Source organism: Mytilus galloprovincialis, chromosome 1, assembly GCF_965363235.1.
Source record: "Mytilus galloprovincialis chromosome 1, xbMytGall1.hap1.1, whole genome shotgun sequence".
Taxonomy (NCBI): Eukaryota; Metazoa; Mollusca; class Bivalvia; order Mytilida; family Mytilidae; genus Mytilus; species Mytilus galloprovincialis.
The window spans coordinates 96,665,055-96,684,640 of record NC_134838.1 but is presented as its reverse complement, the minus strand read 5'-3'; the positions used below and the strand labels follow the sequence as shown (position 1 = coordinate 96,684,640).

At 32.2% G+C, this 19,586-nt stretch overlaps 2 protein-coding genes across 2 annotated transcripts; one reads left to right on the top strand and one right to left on the bottom strand.

Moving 5' to 3' along the window:
- The first annotated feature begins 5 nt into the window (after positions 1-5).
- LOC143046077 (EKC/KEOPS complex subunit TPRKB-like) lies at positions 6-4,569 on the top strand. The gene is made up of 4 exons (XM_076219061.1): positions 6-249; positions 2,608-2,730; positions 3,303-3,476; positions 4,251-4,569. The coding sequence occupies exons 1-4, from the start codon at positions 106-108 to the stop codon at positions 4,341-4,343; spliced, it is 534 nt and encodes a 177-aa protein (XP_076075176.1). The 5' UTR covers positions 6-105; the 3' UTR covers positions 4,344-4,569.
- Positions 4,570-7,741: 3,172 nt separating this feature from the next.
- On the bottom strand, positions 7,742-19,542 carry LOC143046061 (uncharacterized). Its single transcript, XM_076219037.1, has 2 exons — positions 19,422-19,542; positions 7,742-10,263 (listed from the first exon to the last, which is right to left on the bottom strand). Exon 2 carries the CDS (start codon positions 10,199-10,201, stop codon positions 8,969-8,971), a length of 1,233 nt encoding a protein of 410 aa, XP_076075152.1. The 5' UTR covers positions 10,202-10,263; positions 19,422-19,542; the 3' UTR covers positions 7,742-8,968.
- Positions 19,543-19,586: the final 44 nt, after the last annotated feature.

The following is a 19,586-nucleotide window of genomic DNA, read 5'->3' as shown; positions in this document are numbered from 1 at the left end:
AAGAAAAACCTTCATTTCCTGTCAAAGTAAAAGTAGAAATTAACTCGAATTTTTGTATTGCTTCAAGTTTAGACGAATAACACGTCGTTTTCTCTTAATTTCAATATGTCAATACGAGTCATAAAGAATGAGTTTTACATGGATTCGACTATTTCTCTGGCTCTCTTTAGAAACGTTGAAAATGCCAAAGAAGTAAGACAAAACGTGATGAATGGTACATTTGAAGCAGCTTTATTGAAGCCATCAATGGTACGCTAGATGAATTTAAGATGGGTGTAATTAACTTGTAAGAATTCAAAATTAACACATTCAGTCACTCTCTGCGTGCCTGTCAGTACATAGGCTTCAACCAGGCAAATTAACATAAATTTGAATAGGTTCTGGAAATTTACAGTAGTATGGGGACAAAGTCCCCTATTACAGTAGAAAATTCAATAAAAAAAAAAAAAAAAAAAAAAAAAATCGGGGAAAATTTCCTGAATTTTTCATTGTACTCATGAACTCAAAATCGTTCAATTTTTTTTTTGTCGCGTTTTTGAACTTCCGGATCGACGCAGAAATCTACTTTCGTTTCCGGTCTTGTTTACATGAGACTTTGAATAAAATGTATATTTATCAGTCTAAGAAAGGAACTAATACTAATTCATTTTAAAAAAATGTTTGTTATTAAAAAAACGTTGTCTGATGACAGCGATTCTTTGTTTACATTGAATATGACGTCATAACTTAAATAACATCACAACTAAAATCCCTATAAACAACAGAACCAAAATCGGAAACGTTACGGTATTTCCGTTTCTCTTTCTAACATTGTTGATTTAAAAAGAAAATCATAGACTTCGTCCCCATTCACAGGTAATTCCTGCCTCATATTAGTTTATATGAGGGTGGTTATGGGTTATTTTCTTGCAACATGTTTTGCTATTTTTATTTCACGTGCAGCCGTAAAAAAAGGTTTGTTATTCACCATGTTTCGTGAAATTGATAAAAAGATCAACGTGCAAGACATTTTTAATTGTTCATTTATCGTGAAATGTCAATTTTATTTCACGTTCTTCTGTGAAGATACACCTCCCCTTTTTACGCCCCTCTTATATAGCTTGATACACCTTGTCTGCAATAACTGGACATCTTAAAGTTTCCTGTCACAAATTTCTAATTTCAAAAACGAAAAGTGCTACAAAGTTCAAGTGTTGCAGATTCCCATGTACATGTAACAATAATTAAGGTCGATTGACTTTACATCAATTCGCCTTGTTATTGTCACTTTCATGTAAAATAAGCACCAGGGTTTTTTTTTTTAAATATTTTTAAACTTCAATCTTTGATAGCATTCACATGAGATTTTTACATTCTTGTGTCATGTGCTGAAATGTCATCTGAGATTAAATTTAAGTAAAACACCCATGACACTTGCCTTATGTAGAAAAACTATTTTTAGTATTTTATTGTGTTTAAAAATTTCTTATCATTCAAATTTCTTCGTTTCAATGTTAATAGTATGTTCAAGTACGGGAACATTAAACATAGAGCGCTTTGATCACTAGAATTGCTGTCTTTGTCCTATTATTACACCTTGATACACCTTGTCTGCAATAACTGGACATCTTAAAGTTTCCTGTCACAAATTTCTAATTTCAAAAACGAAAAGTGCTACAAAGTTCGAGTGTTGCAGATTCCCATGTACATGTAACAATAATTAAGGTCGATTGACTTTACATCAATTCGCCTTGTTATTGTCACTTTCATGTAAAATAAGCACCAGGGTTTTTTTTTTTAAATATTTTTAAACTTCAATCTTTGATAGCATTCACGTGAGATTTTTACATTCTTGTGTCATGTGCTGAAATGTCATCTGAGATTAAATTTAAGTAAAACACCCATGACACTTGCCTTATGTAGAAAAACTATTTTTAGTATTTTATTGTGTTTAAAAATTTCTTATCATTCAAATTTCTTCGTTTCAATGTTAATAGTATGTTCAAGTACGGGAACATTAAACATAGAGCGCTTTGATCACTAGAATTGCTGTCTTTGTCCTATTATTATAGAAAAAAATATTGTGTAGGCTTACGTTTATCTTGATTTTACCATGGGTTGGCCCTGTATGCCGATATTTTTTCCAATTGCTATAGCTTGTGGTAAATATGTAGCCTAAAGCGTCAAGCTATAATAAATTCATGATAAACATCAAGTGCATGACGCACTTTGGTCAACTCCTGTAATGAGTTGCACATGCTGTGGACAGTGGTAGGCAGGCCACAATAGTATCTTTTTCTTCAATTCCTTTTACCATATGGTTCTGTCAATTTCTTTGGAAAGCAACAGGTCCAAGATCATGGTAGATATCTTTTGTCTTAATTCAAAGCATAATTATTTTCCTCACTTTGTCAATGTTTGTGGCCCATTAGAGATAGAAAATCCAACTATAAATATTGGCTTTCACATACAACTTTCGAGCAGGGATACAATGTGACTAAAAGTCACTTTTTTCAGTAGCTATCATGACATATATAAAAAAAAATCTTGATCCTTACTGAAAAAATCAATTGATATAACGCAGAGACATTATAATTATAGTATTAAAAGATTGCTTTTATTTTGTAGATTTGCGATCCTTTCCAAGTAATTGTAGCAGCAAACAGAGCCATTCATTTGAACAGACAGAATAAGATGATTACAAAGAATGTTCATTCAGAAATCTTATTTTGTCTATCACCAACTAAAAATGTAATTATACAAACATATTTAAGTAAAAAGACAAAAGTAGAGGCTAACATAATAATATTATTGTGTCATTGAAAAATGTAGTTGAACCATATTTTTATTTATCTAAAAATTAATTAGGAAATACTAGTGTTATGTACAAAATCTTATTACCAATCGGGACTTACAAATGTAATTGTATATTTTGCATTGATGAAAAATTTTGCTGTTTACAATTTTTGTTGAACTGTTATAATATAGTTCACAAGATAATAGGCACAATGCTAAAGTTGTTCAGCAGTTTGTTAAAAAAAATACCCCATTTATAAACAATAACTCATTATTCCTCAAATATGGATTCAAATGATGCTTTCAGCCATACTTGCATTTTTCTTGATCTTAATGCCAATTGTTTTTGCTGTTTACAGCGTTTGTTCATCTGTAAAAGTTTTCAGACATACTATACAACTAAGAAATACAAAATACTACCTCCTCATGTCATTACTTGGATAACAAGAATTTAAAAACAATTTGGTGTGTTTTTATGTGATATGTAATTAAGTTGATTTCATTCAATTATATCCTATTTTGTACAGATATCAGATTCTTTTCGGAAGTTTGGTTTAGCAGATAATGAAACTAGTGTAATGGTAGTTGTTGCAGACGACATAGATGGCAGCACCATGTCAGCAATATGTAAATGTGTAAAAGGAGAATTAAGTGATGCGCAAGATGTTATACATTTGACAGAAACAAAGCTAATACAGAAGGTAAAATTACATACTATTACAGTAAATTGGTTGTAACTGATCTGCAACTGGTTGAAGTTCTGACCAGTTGAAAAGTTTCGCTTGATGAAACAAACTGCAATTTTGGATCAGAATTTTGAATTAATTGCAAAAGGTGGACAGAAACAATTAAAATTAAGTTTTAGTAATTAAAATAGTTGCAGTACTGTAATCATATGCTATGAAGTCAAAAATTCAGACCACCATTTTGGTGTAATAAACAAAAATATCCATGACATCCAATCTTACAATTCTATTATCAAGCTTATGATACAAAATACTTCTGCATCATTTTGGTTGTCCTATCAGACCTACATTTCATCCTTAAGACACTTTTATCAAGCTTCATAATATAGATGTTTATTGTAGAATATCAATCAAAATATACCATATGTGAATAAAAATATATGTGGAATCAATCAGTGAGACAGCAACTCAATGACTGAAAAATCTAAAGTTGACTAGGGCTCAACATATCAACTTCAACAATTGACAAGTTTTAATACAGAATGTACAGCTCTTAATTAACACTAGTAACTAGGAAAGTAAAAAGTAAATTAATTTAAGACAGATAGTCATATATCTACATTGTACCATCAACACCAAATTTATAAGAGGACAAAACCAAAATGATACAAGATAACAAAAGACAACCACTGAAGAGTTTACTGACTTCAGACAGGTACCATATTACTTTTTCTGTCTCGATACAGTCAACTACCGTAATTAAAATGAATGTGAATTTGTTTCTTTCAGATTTACAAAATACCAGATGAGGAATTAGTAGTGAGTAAATTACTAGACAGTATTGTTTCCAGGATATCAAGTAAAGATGTATTAACGCTATGAGTCAAAGAGCTACATCTAGCAACCTAAAGGCTGATTTGTGATAGCAACAAGATAAATCGAAAATAGAAAAGTTCGCATTGTGACATTAAACAATTGGGACTGAAAAAAGAATAATGGTGTTTCAAAATAATGTTATCAAAGTGTCAGAAGAGTAAAGTACAATACATAAAAACGAATACTGTATAGTCTATTATATGCTTTAAAATAAAATACTTCACAACTTGAATTTTATACTTTTTCTTAATCAAGGATTGGTTTTCCTGTTTGAATGTTTTATACTAGTCATTGTTGAGACCCTTTATAGCTTGCTGTTCTGTGTGAGTCCAGGCTTTGTGTTAAAGACCATACTTTGACCTTTAATGGTTGTTTTTTTACAAATGGTGACTTGGATGGAGAGTTGTCTCATTGGCACTCATACCTCATATTCTTATTTCTATTGGAAAAAAAATCATATTTACATATAATACAGTAATACTTTATTCCAAAAGCAAATAGTTTGAATGAGGTAGATTTGAGCCTTATATGTTATGAGAAGAAAAGTTTTTAATTATAAGACTACCGGTACAATGTACAACTATTGTTACAGCAGTCTGTTTTTATACCCATGCCTCAAAAATGAAAGTTTTATGATGGGGCACATGTTCATCTGCCCATTGTTTACATAATTGTGTGTCGAAGTACAGGTTTGTCAAATCTTTTGAAACTTTATACTTTATAATGGATCTTAAATATATATATAGATTAATGTTTGTGTTTGAAGAATTTGACATGTACCATTCAAGAGTTTCATCTTGAAAGAGAGATACAAAACAAGTACATAGCTGTACACTGAAATGCCTAAACCAATTTACTGATTTTGATTATAATTGAACATGATCAGTTATGCTGGAAAGTCTTAAATATCAACATAATGCTACAGGTATCACATAATCTTAACCTTATCTATGATCCATGAATATGTGATCAAACTCCTGTGAATCCTGTCAGAAAGACATGCTCACCTAACAATTATTTTATGCACCAAAATAGTTAACTTATTCCTTGTTATATCTGAGAAACACAGCTTATGAAAACTTAAAGCTGACCATAAATGCTGTTTGCTTGGTTGAAGCAAATACCAATTTGATAGTTTTTGGTTGGGCCCATCAAGGGATCGATATAAAGAACTCTGCACAGGATGAAATATTCTAAAAAGATCCCCTGAAGTTGGCTAAGATTTAGAAATATGGTCGCATGGAGTCATTGGACTTTTCCTGTTCTGCAGTAACATCTATCCTAAGGGGTCATCTGTTTGGCATAGTTCATGGATCAGGATGTCCAGTCAGAACATGGTTGCTAAATCATTTTCCTCATGTACACCAAGCACAATGCTGTCTTCATGCTAAAAAAACTCATGCCACATCATTTCTTTTAGGGGTCCATAAGTGAACTGCTGCATTGCAAATATTTCTTTCCAATTCCAACAAAGCATGCTTGAAATTCTAGCCACAGGATGTTAAGAAAATAACCATCAATTAAACTAAACTAAATATGTTTTGAATAGTTTAATAGACTTCATTCTTTTCCCTTATGGTATCATGCAGTCCTGTGATAAAATTGCTTCATCATTTTACCTAATGTATCATTACAATGCATTATCAGCAATATCAATAAAGTATGCTAAGACAGAAGCCTGTAATTCTGTTGTTGTTCTTTGTTACCATTTTTCATATTTGCTTTTTACATAAATCATATAAATCTTGTTTGAATTGTTTAATATTTGTTAGTTCAGGCCATGTATATCTTGCAGTGTGGTATGGATTTTGCTCTTTGTTGAAGGCCATACATTGACCTATGGTTGCTAACCTTCTACAATATTTGGTCTCTATGAAAATTTTTCTCATTGGCAAGCATAGCACATCTTTTTTTTTAACAAAGAGTCATTTTAACATCTGATAATCTAAATTAATCTTCATATTAATCCTAATTATTTTGTAGTACTAAATTGCACTTTCAAATAGTACCTTACCATACTCAAAGAAAAACTATGGTTGGGTGTAGAAGAGTGCACACGCTGAAATGTCTCGCCTTACAATCATTCAATACACTAAATATAGTTCACCTAATTCTTATTGCTTCTAAGAAACAGACTTGTTTAGTTATAGTTGTTAATTTCTGTTTCATTTTGGTCTCTTGTGGACGGTTGTCTCATTGGCAATCATACCACATCTTCTTTTTTATATTAACCAAGACAAGAGTGCACAAGCTGAAATGTCCCGTCTTCTTTATTAAACATTGATATTATGTTGATAGTCCTAAATATAAAGCTTTATTACAACTGTCACATAAAAAGCTTTATTACAACTGTCACATAAAATTAACATTTACCAAGGATTTGTATAGTAATATACAAATCCTTGCATTTACCAAGAAAAATAAACATTCCAATGAACCATGAAAATGAGGTCAAGGTCAGATGACCTATGCCAGGCGGGAATGTACAGCTAACAATTCTTCCATACATCAAATATAGTTGACCTATTGCTTATAGTTTTTAAAGAAAAACAGATAAAAACACAAAAACTTAACACTGAGCAATGAACCGTGAAAATGAGGTCAAGGTCAAATAAAACCTGCTCGACTGACATATACTAGATCATAAAATATTTCCTTACACCAAATATAGTTGACCTATTGCAAATAAATGTAGTATAAGAAAAAAGACCAAAACTCAAAAACTTATTTTTGACCACTGAACCATGAAAATGAGGTCAAAGTCCGATAACACCTGCCAGCTAGACATATACACCTTAAAATCATTCCATACACTACACCAAATATAGTAGACCTATTGCATACAATATAATCATTCCATACACCAAATATAGTAGACCTAATGCATAACGTATAAGAAAAACAAACCAAAACACAAAAACTTAACTATAACAACTGAACCATGAAAATGAGGTCAAGGTCAGATGACATCTGCCAGTTGGACATGTACACCTTACAGTCTTTCCATACACCGAATATACTAGACCTATTGCTTATAGTATCTGTGATATGGACTTGACCACCAAAACTTAACCTTGTTCACTGATGAAAATGAAAATGAATTGAGGTCGAGGTCAAGTGAAAACTGTCTGACGGGCATGAGGATCTTGCAAGGTACATTTGTACCCACTTACCAAATATGCTTGTACCTATCCTAATACTCATAATAAGAGAGAAATTAACATTACAAAAAATCTTAACTTTTTTTCAAGAAGCCAAGGACAATGGACATGTGAAAGATGGAAACTTCGTAACATAAGGCATCAATATTCAAAGTCTGAAGCATCTAGGTCTTACACCTACTCAAATATAAAATTAGATTACTCCGCCTATCCCTATGTCATGCTACTGATGCTAGGCTGGACTATAAAATATGTACTTTTTTGAATATCTAACACATTTAATTGTAAAACAGATATAACAAAAAATCAGACAAGAGTGCACACACTGAAATGTCTCGCCTTCTATACTAATCATTGATATTATGTTGATAGTCTTAAGTATAAAGCTAAGCTTTATTACAACTGTCACATAAACTTAACTTAACCAAGATAACTAAACAAAGACCAATGAATCTTGAAAATGAGGTCAAGGTCAGATGAACCATGCCAGGCAGACATGTACAGCTAAAAATGCTTCTATACAACATATATAGTTGACCCATTACTTATAGTTTAGGAAAAATAGACCAAAACACAAAAACTTAACACTGTGCAATGAACCGTGAAAATGAGGTCACGGTCAAATAAAACCTGCGCGACTGACATGAAGATCATAAAATATTTCCATACACCAAATATAGTTGACCTATGGCATACAGTATTAGATAAAAAGACCAAAACTCAAAAACTTAACTTTGACCACTGAACCATGAAAATGAAGTCAAGGTCACATGACATCTGCCCGCTAGACATGTACACCTTACAATCATTCCATACAACAAATATAGTAGACCTATTGCATATAGTATGAGAAAAACAGACCAAAACACAAAAATTTAACTATAACCACTGAACCATGAAAATGAGGTTAAGGTCAGATGACACCTGCCAGTTGGACATGTACACCTTACAGTCCTTCTATACACCGAATATACTAGCCCTATTGCTTATAGTATCTGAGATATGGACTTGACCACCAAAACTTAACCTTGTTCACTGATCCATGAAATGAGGTCGAGGTCAAGTGAAAACTGTCTGACAGACATGAGGACCTTGCAAGGTACGCACATATCAAATATAGTTATCCTATTACTTATAATAAGAGAGAATTCAACATTACAAAAAATTTGAACTTTTTTTTCAAGTGGTCACTGAACCATGAAAATGAGGTCAAGGACATTGGACATGTGACTGACGGAAACTTCGTAACATGAAGCATCTATATACAAAGTATGAAAGCATACAGGTCTTCCACCTTCTAAAATATAAAGCTTTTAAGAAGTGAGCTAACACCGCCGCCGCCGCCGCCGCCGCCGCCGGATCACTATCCCTATGTCGAGCTTTCTGCAACAAAAGTTGCAGGCTCGACAATAAAATTATCATTTAAAATTACTAAATTTTTTTTTTATAAAAGATTCTGATATGCTTGTTTTATTTCCCGTTTTCAGGTTTTCTATTACACATATTATAATATAATGATAAGAGTCTTTGTATCACAATTGTTGGAGGAATGTAGGTATAAAAACGACTTTTCTCATTGGTTGGATTTATATTCTGCCAATTTAAATAATGGAGTTTTCTCCATTTAGCCATTGATTTAAAATGTCTGTTAGTTTTGGGCCAGTAATTTGGATATAATTCTAAGACACCAGCATGAGATGGTAGAAACATTGTGTGTGTCATTCCGGCACCGTGCATCGCGACCAAAATGTCTGTCTGTGATATCCATTGTACCTGATCAGTCATGTCATGTTGATCTAGTTGTACACCTGCGACATATTGACCAGGGAAGACATCCTCCACGGCTTTTATTATTTCATTTTCATTTATAATCTTTCTCTTAATCAAACCTGAGGGATTTCCTGGATGGGCAATATAGTCATGCCTCCATATAAACAATATTGATACACTATCACAGTTTAATTTTTTCCATGAGGATTTATGTTGAGAAAGAAAATATCCTGAAAATTCATTAACAAATGGAAGTGATCCTAATGAGAAAAAGTTTATTGGACTGTTATATCCTAAAACAGCCCAAATAAGATCCTTATATAACACAGGCTGGTCAAACTTCTCTATTCTTTCAATCTGTCCAAATAATGTATCCCATGATTTGTCTATGTGACCAGGTTTATGTCGTCCAAAGAACAAAACATTCATCTGACTTGGATTAAGATTCAGTAATTTAGCAACAACAAAAACATTATACATGTCTGTAATTTGGTGGAATAAATTTGCATATTCATATCTCAACACAGCAAAAGTTGTATTTTTCCTGAGTGTTCTAACAATATTTGTATTCATTTGAGTTAAGGATTTCAGCCAATCATTCAAATGGTTTTTGCTGGTTAACTCCTTAAATGTATAAACAGGATACTTATTATGTGGACATTCTAAGAAGAAATGCCCCGGCTGTTGAACATTTACAGCAACATCATGTAATCTAGCAAACTCATTTCCGTATCCATTGAATTTTCCACCACAAAACATCACTTGGTTTTTCATCCATTCCTCCCTGAGTTTGGTTGAAAAATAAAAGTACTTTAAATAAATACCATTCTGCACCCACTTGATCGCTTGGAATTCACATTTTAGTAAAACATACATACAAATACACACTGCACTTGTCCATAAGGCAATTTTCTTTTGACGAACAGATGGCATTATGATATTTACTATTGTTAGTCCTATTGTGCGACATCTTCTAATTTCAAGGCATTTTTCATCTGCAAAAAGAATTGAACATATGCATTATATACAAAGCATTCTTAGAACAAGAATGTGTCCCAAGTACACGAATGCCCCATCCGCACTATCTCTAAGTTTCAAGTTGATTGGACTTCAACTTCATCAAAAGCTACCTTGACCAAAAACTTTAACCTGAAGACAGACGAACGGATGAACGAATGGACAGATGTACAGACCAGAAAACATAATGCCCATAAATGGGGCATACACACCTTGGACCTATAGTGTGTGATAACATTTTGTGAGGGAATTCGATGTTTGCTGTACCACTATTCATTCTAGCACACTTTATAACAATACCACTATATCAATCAGAATGATTTTTTTGCAGTGTTTTAAGAATTGATTTTACTTTGACAGGTTTGAACTCATTTATTATTTGTGAAACATTTGATGTTTCAAAAGGGTGAATTTTCTGTATAATGTCAATAATAACGTACACTTTTGAATCCCAAACTTTCTATTGCCTTAAATACGTAATTGTAAATTCCAAAAACTATATTAATAGAGAACGACATGTTTAGGAAATTATAGCAAAACTTTTGGTTGACAAATTTTTATTGATTATTGCAAAATAATGAACTTAAAATATCTGACATTTTCTCCCTACCCAATTTGATTGGTTTAAGTTATTATTAGTTTACTTTCAAACTGTTTATGCTTTTCATACATGACTTGATTAAATCAGAATGTGCATGAATGTGTACAGTAACTTAAATGTCCTTCAAGCAGGACACGGGACAAGTCAATTTGATGTCTTATCAATGAAAGTAAAGGTATTAAACATGTTAAAGGTAAGAACTGCCACTTCTTCTATTTCCACAAAACTTTCCGAATACACAGTTGATAAATTATTTTTTAAAAGCCTATTTTGGAGAAAAAAGAGAAAGTTGACATTTGATTCCATTAAACAAGTATTTTTCGAAAAGAAATTGCTGAAATACATGTTATGCACAGCTTCCCCAGGTAAAATTATTGTTTAACTGAACAAAAAAAAAAAGCATTTTATCAGTCTCATTTGAATATATTGATTACAATCAATCCCAAACTAAAGTAGTCATTAAAAAAAGTAAAAATATGTCTGATCTGCCTATTTTTGGACATCAGAAGCCAATAAAATCGTTTTAAGGTCAATTTTGTCTACCTCACAAAATCTTGTTAGGCACTAATAGTCATTTTTAATTCAGAGTTGGAGTATTTTTAGTTGACAACATTTCTTTATACATGTACTATCTTCCACCTTAAAATCTAATTTTCAGTTCTAATCTTATGTTTTAAAATACAAAATTGCTGACATCATTGAAGTCTTTTGCAACTTTATTACAAATTTAAGTTTATTAAAAGGCATTAAAACTGATATCTGGAACACTGTTCCCCTATATTTCCTATGTTTATCTTGGTCCTGCCATTTCTTGCTAAAACTTCTAAATGATTTCTGTTTTATAATTCCATAGTAAAGAGGATTTTCTAAAATAAGAACAAAAATGGATTTTTTTTAATTTTGAATTATCATAAAAGTCTTTCTTTAATAATTAAGATAACTGTTAAAGTTGCCCATTTTTCACATCAGTTTTTCAATGCCAATCTATCCCATTCAATGTGTAATGTAACTAAAGGCATCCATTATAAAGTTTATAAAGGTTTTCACAGAGTTAAATAAATATCACCTTCATGTCATTAGTTGTAAAATAAATTACTTTAATTGCAAAACAAGTACATAAATTTGTTTGACATTTCTTTAAATACTTATAAAAGAACAAAGTTATTGTCCAAGGCTAATAACTAAAAAAATGTCTTCTTTAACTTTTAAGTAAAATCACAAAAATACTGAACTACGAGAAAAATTCAAAAAAGAAAGTACCTAATCAAATGGCAAAATCATAGCTAAAACACATCAAACAAATGGATAACTGTCATATTCAAGACTTGGTGCAGGCATTTTCTTATGCAGAAAATGGTGGATTAAACCTGGTTTTATAAAAAATCTTGTAAAACATGAAATGTAAGTAAAAGATCACTATGAACAATGTAATTTTTCATTAATTTCGAAGGCGTGCTGATATATGCCTTTTAAATAAACTTTATAAAAATTCTACAAGAAATGTAGGTGTGAGAGTAATTATTTGAGATATGTGAGAAATTATTGAGATGTTTTTATTATTGCGAAAAATGGGAGTGTTATAATCACAATAATTTATTATTTAAACTCACATTTTGAAATTTTTCATATGAGTTAAACAGGATTTTTCTCAATATCACAAATATTAAAATCACGTTGTAGTCTAAAATGACAAAATTGCAATAATAAATGCAAGCAATATTTTCAGTGAAATGGTAGATTCTTTGGTGATTTGCTGTTTTCAAGGAGGCTCCAGTGTGAATGTGAAGTATGATAGGTTGTGATTGGTTTATCCTGTAACCAGATGCTCTGCAGGGCGCAGCTTTATACGACCACAGAGGTTGAACCCTGAACGATTGAGGCAAGTATGGACACAACATTCAAGCTGGAATCAGCTCTAAATTTGGATTGTGATTAAATAGTTGACACAGCATAGGGTTCTGACACAGAATGAATGTGGTCTAATGAACTTAAAATACTTTTTTTCCTTTGAGCAATTCACTATGCTGTTGAATATTAATCCTCTCAAAAAAATGTTTGAAGAAATTTTCTTTTTATTCATGAAATCTGAAATGAGAAAAATTTAACCCCCCCCCCCCCCCCCCATTTTTTTTTTCACATCCCCCTTTCCCTTTTTCGAAAACTGATCTCAATTCAAATTTCTAATGGAGTTTGCAACAATAACTACTCATTTAAATACATCATAAAATATTAAAATGTAACAAAAGGTGCTTGTTATCACTGAATGGTAAAGATTGTTTTAATTTATCAGTTGGTAGTAAAAGTGAATATACATTGTATATTGTATAAAACAATGATTTAAGTTGATTCAACTACTATTCTGGACAAAGAAAGATAACTCCAATCAATTGAAAATTTCTTGCTATTGCACAATATTGTGCAATTAGATATTTCTTGCTATTGCGCAATACTGTACAATTGAAAATATTTGCTATTGCACAATACTGTGCAATTGAAGATTTCTTGCTATTGCGCAATACTGTGCAATTGAAAATTTCTTGCTATTGCACAATACTGTGCAATTGAAGATTTCTTGCTATTGCTGAATACTGTGCAATTGAAAATTTCTTGCTATTGCACAATACTTAATATAATAATTTTGGATCCTGATTTGAACCAACTTGAAAACTGGGCCCATAATCAAAAATCTAAGTACATGTTTAGATTCAGCATATCAAAAAAGCTCAAGAATTCAATTTTTGTTAAAATCAAACTTAGTTTAATTTTGGACCCTTTGTCCTTTAATGTAGACCAATTTGAAAACGGGACTAAAAATTAAGAATCTACATTACACAGTAAGATTTGGCATATCAAAGAACCCCAATTATTCAATTTTTGATGAAATCAAACAAAGTTTAATTTGGACCCGATTTGGACCAACTTGAAAACTGGGCCAATATTCAAAAATCTAAGTACATTTTTAGATTCAGCATATCAAAGAACCCCAAGGATTCAATTTTTGTCAAAATCAAACTAAGTTTAATTTTGGACCCTTTGGACCTTAATGTAGACCAATTTGAAAACGGGACCAAAAATTACATACAGTTAGATTCGGCATATCAAAGAACCCCAATTATTCAATTTTTGATGAAATCAAACTTAGTTCAATTTTGGACCCTTTGGGCCCCTTATTCCTAAACTGTTGGGACCAAAACTCCCAAAATCAAACCCAACCTTCCTTTAGTGGTCATAAACCTTGTGTTTAAATTTCATAGATTTCTATTTACTTAAACTAAAGTTATGGTGCGAAAACCAAGAATAATGCTTACTTGGGCCCCTTTTTGGCCCCTAATTCCTGAACTGTTCAGACCTCAACTCCCAAAATCAATAACAACCTTTCTTTTGTGGTCATAAATCTTGTGTTTAAATTTCATTGATTTCTATTTACTTAAACTAAAGTTATTGTGCGAAAACCAAGAATAATGCTTATTTGGGCCCTTTTTTGGCCCCTAATTCCTAAACTGTTAAAACCAAAACTCCCAAAATCAATCCCAAACTTCCTTTTGAGGTTATAAACCTTGTGTCAAAATTTCATAGATTTCTATTTACTTAAACTTAAGTTATTGTGCGAAAACCAAGAAAATGCTTATTTGGGCCCTTTTTGGTCCCTAATTCCTAAAATGTTGGAATCAAAACTCCCAAAATCAATCCCAACCTTCCTTTTGTGGTCATAAACCTTGTGTAAAAATTTCATAGATTTCTATTCACTTTTACTAAAGTTAGAGTGCGAAAACTAAAAGTATTCGGACGACGACGACGCAGACGACGACGCCAACGTGATAGCAATATACGACGAAAAATTAAAATTTTTGCGGTCGTATATAAACCAGGCTGTCTGGTTGTGTCTAGATGTCAACCATTTCTATTTCCAGAGAACCTCTTTTGAACTTTAACAAATGTTTTATCAAACTTGGCTTTATTATTACTACATGACTGGATGAGGTAGATCCTATAGATTTATGGTTTAATTGGTGGTAGGCCAAGCAAGCTATTGAATCAATAGACTGTAATTTGGGGACATAGGCCGGTTTCCAGATCTATGTTATCTAAAATTCTTTGAACCCTGCATTTGTCAAATTTTTACCAAACTTTTTTGGAGTTGATTGTTAAGTTACAGCTAATGATTAAAAGACTGAAATTTTAGCAAAAAATATGATTTGTATTTTCTTCTTGTGTTGTCTTGACGTATACTTATTTAGTTTTTTGTCTCACCAGAGGCAGTGATGTACAGTGATTGAATAAAGCTTTATATTTCAGAAGATAAAAGACCTGGAAAATTCAAACCTTGTATACAGATACCTTATGTTAAGAAGTTTATTTCTGTCATATGTCCTTTGTCTTTGACCTCATTTTAAATTGTAATCATTCATTAACTGCTTGTATTTTTTTGTTGTTGTTGTTGTGTGAATTATAATGGTAAATATAATTGGTAAATGGGTTTCTTGCAATATCTACATGTACATGTCCCTCAGACAGGGTTAACATAAACACAACCTCATATCATTGATCAGTGATCAAAGTTAAAGTTACATGATTAGGTCCGCTTATCAGATACTATGAGCAGCAGGTCAAGAAATCTGTGTCTGTTTGCTCAAAAATGTGTTTGCACACATTCACGTTTGCCCCATTTTACTTTCACAACCTACACGTTTCGCCTCCAAAGTCTGTTGGCACCTTGCACTTTCGCACCCTTTTTATTGGTTTTGTGTTTAATAATTTGTAATCAAGTTTTAGTAAGTGTATATGATGTATATTGCTATAAAAAAAAATTTCATTGTTTAAAAATAAAGTGAGAATCTGTTGTTTTTTTTGTGTTGAATAAATTCTTAATCATGTTTTGGTAAGTGTCTAACAATATTCTTTTTCCATTCTTTCTAAATAAAGTGAGATTCTGCATGCTTTTTTTATGTGTACATGTGTTGAATAAATCTTAATCATGTTTTTGACCAAGTTAGTGTATTGCTATAAAAACTAGATGTGTCAAAGCGACACAAATGACCCTGTCTCAAAAAGTTGAAAAATCTGCATATATTCAATAACACATGTGGACACAAACATGATGGTAGTCTCACATGTCAAGAATCAGCTCAAAATCTGAAGGCGTATAGAAAAAAAGTCTGTTTAACTGTGATTTTCAACAATTTTCAAAGTTGTAAACCCATAATTTTGGCCAAAATTAACGAAGCAGAACAAAAACTTCAACTTGATCTGTAACTCATCATGGTTAGATCACATACCAAAAATCACCTTAATATCTGAAAGCATTTAGAAAAAGGTCTGTATATTAACTGAGATTTTCAAAAATTTATCATAGTCCAGAGCCCTAAATTACAGCAAAAAATAGTTGAGTGAAACGAAACTTAAACTTGATCTATAATTCATCGGTAAACGGACAGAAAGTCACAGGACAAAAAGTCACAGGACATAAAGTCACAAATTTGGTAGGACAAAAAGTCACAAATAATTTGTTGACAATTGTTTGAATATATCATGTATATAAGAGAAATATCTTCAAATATATTTACTTTTTAATACATTAATTCATATCAAAGTTTATGGGGAAAAAAATCAAGATTTATCTCATTTTAATCATGCAAAAGATATTTTTTTGGCACTATGAAGCCATTTAAGTGCAAAGCCACTTTGACATTTTGTTTTTTTAACAATTATTTGATCATCTTTGATATTTTTTTGATAAATTTTGTTTGCAAAGTTGGTTTAGATACAAAAGTTCAAGAAAAATACAAAATATTTTTGTAGAAATAAGCGGTTTTTATTTAAAGTAAATAATCAGAAAAAATGAATTGTGACTTTTTGTCCGTGACTTTTTGTCTGTGACTTTTTGTCCTGTGACTTTCTGTCCTACATTCAATTCATCATGGGTAACTCACATACAAAATGTACCAAAAATCATCCCAATATCTGAAAGCGTTTAGAAGAAAAAAAGTCTATAACAGTGATTTTCAACAATTTATCAAAGTACATAGCCCGTAATTTTGGCATAAATTAGCCAAGCGGAACAAAACTTAAAACTTGATCTGTAACTCATCTTGGTTAACTCACATGCCAAAAATCATCCCAATATCTGAAAGTGATTAGAAAAAAACTCTGTTTATAAATGTTTGTTGTGGAATGACAGAACTACGAATTACAGAATGACGGACATGGGTAACACTATATGGCACTGACAACTTCGTTGCTGGGCCATAAAATAATCATTGTTTCAAACTAAAGTGAGATTCTGACAATGTTTTTTTTGTGTTGAATAAATCTTAATCATGTTTTGGTAAGTGTATTGATATAAAAAAAAATCATTGTTTCAAAATAAAAGTGAGATAACAGTGGCCAAGCTGTTGAAACAATTGTGACAGGATTGCTTTCCTTAGAACATGTGGTAGATACTTAGTCAGTCATAAGCAGTTGAGCTAAGAAAATACTTCTTTAGCTCAGTCAGTTAATGCTCTGCCTTGTACATTTTGTAACACAGAGGTCCTGGGTTTGAGTCCCGGTGGAGACAAAGATGATTTTGTAAGATGAATCATGCTCTCCAGTTACATTGGCGCCCAAAGAACAAACCCACGGTGGTTAGAGAGGAATTCTAGCTAGGGATTATTTGTGTAAGAGTCATAATGGTATGATGACTCTTGAGGTGGGGGAAGTGTGACAGGATTGCTTCCCTTAGAACATAAGGTACATACTTAGTCAGTCGGAAGTACTTCATTAGCTCAACCGGGTAATGCGCGCAGCCTTGTAACACAGAAGATCGGGTTTGAGTCTCAGTGGAGACAAAGATGATTTTGTAAGATGAATCATGCTCTCCAGTTACACAAATATGTTTTGTGTTTTTCATTTAAAATCTTCAATGTTTTACTAATATCAGGCTAAATATATGTAACACTCCCAAACGTGTCCTTCCCCCCAAACGTGTCCGATTCCCCCAAACGTGTCTTTTCTCCCTAAACGTGTCCGAAATGTACAATATTCCCCAAACGTGTCTGATTGCATAACCCCCAAACGTGTCCGATAATTGTTATTCGCCAAAACGTGTCCAATATTTAACGCCAAAACGTCACACGTCTTTTAGCGCTAATACATGTATCTCCTAAATAAAATCGCTAATAACGTTTACGGCAATTCTATGATGGGAGACACAGGTGATGAAGTTGTCATTTATCAGATTTAGTTAGTTCAATGTAGGTTTTAAATGATTATAATAATTGCAAAATTAATCTGTTACTATTAATTAACTTTGACTGAAATTGCTTATTGTCCAGTTGCAAGTATTTCATATTCATTTAGAGCGAACATACACATAATTCTGGAGTTGAATTAATCGTTAACTTTGTTAATTATTTGTACTTATAAACTCCGATGATGCCTTTTATATTTATCCGAATATTGCATGGCGGGCTTTTTTTTCTCTCACTTTTGTCAAAAGTTTGTGTGTATTTCAAAAGCTCATCAAATCATAAACTGGTTATCCGGTTACAAGTTTTTAATTTTTTACATTTTTACTGTACACATTTACTTTAGACTGTTGATTGTCCAGTTGGCGGTGTTTCACGATATTTAGAGAGAACATACAAATTTTAATGTGCAGAGAAAGGGACACTTTGACCCGTTAACTGTACGGTTTAACTAAACATTTTTGCTTACAATTTACATACGACATAGCTGAAATGACGCCCCCACTTTTACCCAGTTTAAAATTTTTCGGCCGGTTTAAAAAAGTACTAACCGTAAACGTACCTTATCTATATTTTTAATAAAATGGTAAAATTAGTACTAGTATACGTTAATAAAATAGCAATAACCAAATAACGCTTGATATGGACACGTTTTGGGGATTGGACACGTTTGGGGGTTAGTTGAGAAATGGACACGTTTGGGCGTTTATACAAATGACACGCTTTGGCGCTGTTTTCAACTAGACACGTTTGGGGGAATCGGACACGTTTGGGGGGAAGGACACGTTTCTGAGTGTTACATATATGCAGTATTTACACCATATCAAGTTAAAATAAGTTATAACAATCATGATTTTTCTAACAATTAAACTGGAATGGGTGTGTTAGGAGCGAAAAAAACTGATACCTAGGTCAACTATGTGTGGCGTATGCCTGATAAGCATTACAATCAACAATCAACAATCATTAAATTATTCTAAATAAAACTAAATGAGACAATGAAGCCAATTATTTCATGCGATCGAAAACAGGCAATTTAATCAAAAAATATTTGGAACCATGTTTTTTTCTTCATGAATGCATGTATTTCAGTAGTAGATCCAGGGATGACAGTTGGGGTCTGGGAGTTGCAGGTGCCTGTCCCAAGTCTCTGTTATATTGACTACGTTTTCTCGTTATTGGATGAATTGGATTTGGTCAGCAACCTGACAGATGTGCTTATCAATATCACTTGTTGCATTTCAATGTTTCTATATTACAGTTTGATATTTATGTTTATGTATGTGTATCGATGTAATTAGCTGCTTACTGTTCACATGTCCTGTTTATGATGAGTATTTTTCTAACATTAGCCATTAAGCATTTCCGTTTCGGCTTTTAACCTTTTCTAAAATAAACGTTTATTAGCTCCATTAATAGGTGGGAGTTACTCCCCCTAGCATGCTTATCGCGTTTCTAGATTTATCGAAGAACA

Excerpts from the sequence above, each read along its gene's own strand:
- LOC143046077 (XM_076219061.1), top strand. The coding sequence starts at position 106 with ATGTCAATACGAGTCATAAAGAATGAGTTTTACATGGATTCGACTATT. Across the intron at positions 250-2,607 it reads CTTTATTGAAGCCATCAATG|ATTTGCGATCCTTTCCAAGT; the intron begins GTACGCTAGATG and ends TTTATTTTGTAG. Across the intron at positions 2,731-3,302 it reads GTCTATCACCAACTAAAAAT|ATATCAGATTCTTTTCGGAA; the intron begins GTAATTATACAA and ends TATTTTGTACAG.
- LOC143046061 (XM_076219037.1), bottom strand. The coding sequence starts at position 10,201 with ATGCCATCTGTTCGTCAAAAGAAAATTGCCTTATGGACAAGTGCAGTG.